The 2,323-nt window shown below is 38.2% G+C and overlaps 1 protein-coding gene across 1 annotated transcript; it reads left to right on the forward strand.

The window, feature by feature from the left end:
• The first annotated feature begins 1,321 nt into the window (after positions 1-1,321).
• Positions 1,322-1,997, forward strand: LOC131182901 (uncharacterized). The gene is made up of 2 exons (XM_058152287.1): positions 1,322-1,501; positions 1,635-1,997. The coding sequence occupies exons 1-2, from the start codon at positions 1,322-1,324 to the stop codon at positions 1,995-1,997; spliced, it is 543 nt and encodes a 180-aa protein (XP_058008270.1).
• The last annotated feature ends 326 nt before the right edge of the window (positions 1,998-2,323 follow it).

Raw genomic sequence — 2,323 nt, forward strand, 5'->3', positions numbered from 1 at the left:
AACCTGAACCTAAAGCTATTGAAGGTCCAGTTATGGCTGATAACAACAATAACAGGCAAAGATCCCTGAGGGACTACGGAGCCCCTAATAATCAAGGATACCAGTCCAGTATCACCAGGCCTACAATCGAGGTCAATAATTTTAAACTTAAACCAGCATGGGTCCAGATGATCCAACAAACTCAGTTTGGAGGCTTACCTATGGAGGACCCACACTATCATCTATAGTGCTTTCTCACACTATGTGATACTTTCAAGATGAATGGAGTCTCTGATCAAGCCATTCGACTCTAAGCATTCCCATTCTCATTAAAAGATAAAGCAAGAAAATGGCTACTCTCTCAAGCAGCTGGTACTTTCACTAATTAGGAAGATCTTTTATAAGCCTTCCTAACAAGGTACTTCTCGCCTACAAAAACCGCAAAATTAAGGTTAGAATTGAACACCTTCAGGCAAAAGGAAAGAGAGCCACTCTATGACACATGGGAGAGATACAAAGACCTTCAAAGGGAATATCTCCACCATGGCATAGAAGATTGGCTCCTTGTCTAGAATTCTACAATGGTTTGCTACCTTCCACAAGGAATTCATTTGATTTAGCAGCAGGAGGAGACTTTATGGAGAAAACAGTGGCTGAAGCTTTGGAATTATTGGAAAGGGTTACGTACCATAACTTTGAGTGCTCAAATGAAAGGGGAGATGCAAGAAGAATAGCAGGGATCCTAGAATTGGATGTTCTTAGCATGATTAACACTCAATTTGACCAACTCACCAAAAGACTTGACAGAATGTAGGCTAATGTAATAGGAACAAGTAACCAATTCTGCGATAGCTATGGAGGAGGTCATATAACTTTACATTGCAGTCTTTATAGCGAGCCTTCCATAGAGTAGCTAAACTATGTGAACAATGGAGGGAACTTCAACCAGAGGTAGGTCAATAACCCATATTCCAACACATATAACCCTGGATAGAGGAATCACCCAAACTTCTCATGGTTCAACTCACAGAATTCTTAGAATCAACCCATAAAAAACTAGCAAGGATATACGCCACCACCATCAGGTTTTTAGAGCAGAGGACAAAATTTGATGCAGCAACAACCACCACTCCCTCAACCTCAATAGGCAGAATCAAAGTTGACTATGGAGTCCATGATGGAGAGCTTCTTAGTAGCACAATAATAGCAAAATGAGATGATCAAACAACTAACTTTCAGAGTGGATCAACTGGCCACCCATAATAAAATGCTTGAAAATCATATTGTTCAGTAGGCCAGTTCTTCAAGCAAATAAGGTAGAAGATTACTTAGTCAACCTGAGATGAATCTTAAAAAACATTGCAAAGCTATCACATTGAGGAGTGGGAGAACATTACAAGAACCAGAAGAAAATCAAAAACAGAAGGAAAAAACTCGTGGAAATCATGACATTCAAGAAGAGGAAGAAGAGAAGCAAGTTGAGGAAAGCAAAGAAGAGGGGGGAAAACAAGAAAAAGAAACTGTCAGAACCTTACTAGCCCCTTACCTTTTCCTTAAAGATTCCAGAAAGCTAAATTGGACAAGCAGTTTAAAAATTTTTAGAGGTTTTGCAAAAGTTCTACATTAATATTCCTTTTACAGAAGCGTTATCTCAGATGCCCTCCTACACAAAATTTCTAAAGGAAATCCTTTCCAAGAAAAAGAGATTGGAGGATTATGAGACAGTTTCCCTAATAGAAGAATGTAGTGTCATCCTACAGAACAAGCTGCCTCCAAAATTAAAAGATCCTAGAAGCTTCTCCATACCATGCTTGATTGGTAATATGAATATTGATAAAGACTTTTGTGACCTTAGAGCCAGCGTGAGCCTAATGCCCTTGTCCATTTATCAAAAGCTAAATATGGGAGAGCTAAGACCAACTACGATCTCTTTGCAATTAGCAGATAGATTTGTCAAGTACCCAATTGGCATCCTAGAAAACATCCCCATCAAGATGGGAAAATTTTTATTCCAGTAGATTTTGTTATCCTAGAGATGGAGGATGTGACACCCCTTACCCGTGTACAGTATACCTGAGTAAGTAATGCCACACGGTGTATCGGCACACTCTAATATACCTTAATTAATTTATATCATGCTTTTGAATATAATTTATGAAATATACTTTATTTAAGCCATTTATCAAAAACATTATTTATTTGAGGTTCCGAAAATTTTAAAGAAAATCCGGCGGAGTACCGGCTAAAAATTGAGAAAACAGTTCTTCGGAACCTGTGAAAAACACTTCCAATATTCATGTCTCATCATTTCAAACTCCAACATCAAAATCTCAACAATTTTCAA

This window comes from Hevea brasiliensis, chromosome 9, assembly GCF_030052815.1.
Source record: "Hevea brasiliensis isolate MT/VB/25A 57/8 chromosome 9, ASM3005281v1, whole genome shotgun sequence".
Taxonomy (NCBI): domain Eukaryota; kingdom Viridiplantae; phylum Streptophyta; class Magnoliopsida; order Malpighiales; family Euphorbiaceae; genus Hevea; species Hevea brasiliensis.

Bases quoted from the DNA above. Each gene is read 5' to 3' on its own strand.
- LOC131182901 (XM_058152287.1), top strand. From the start codon at position 1,322: ATGAATCTTAAAAAACATTGCAAAGCTATCACATTGAGGAGTGGGAGA. The intron at 1,502-1,634 runs GTCAGAACCTTA...GCGTTATCTCAG, and splicing joins GAAAACAAGAAAAAGAAACT to ATGCCCTCCTACACAAAATT.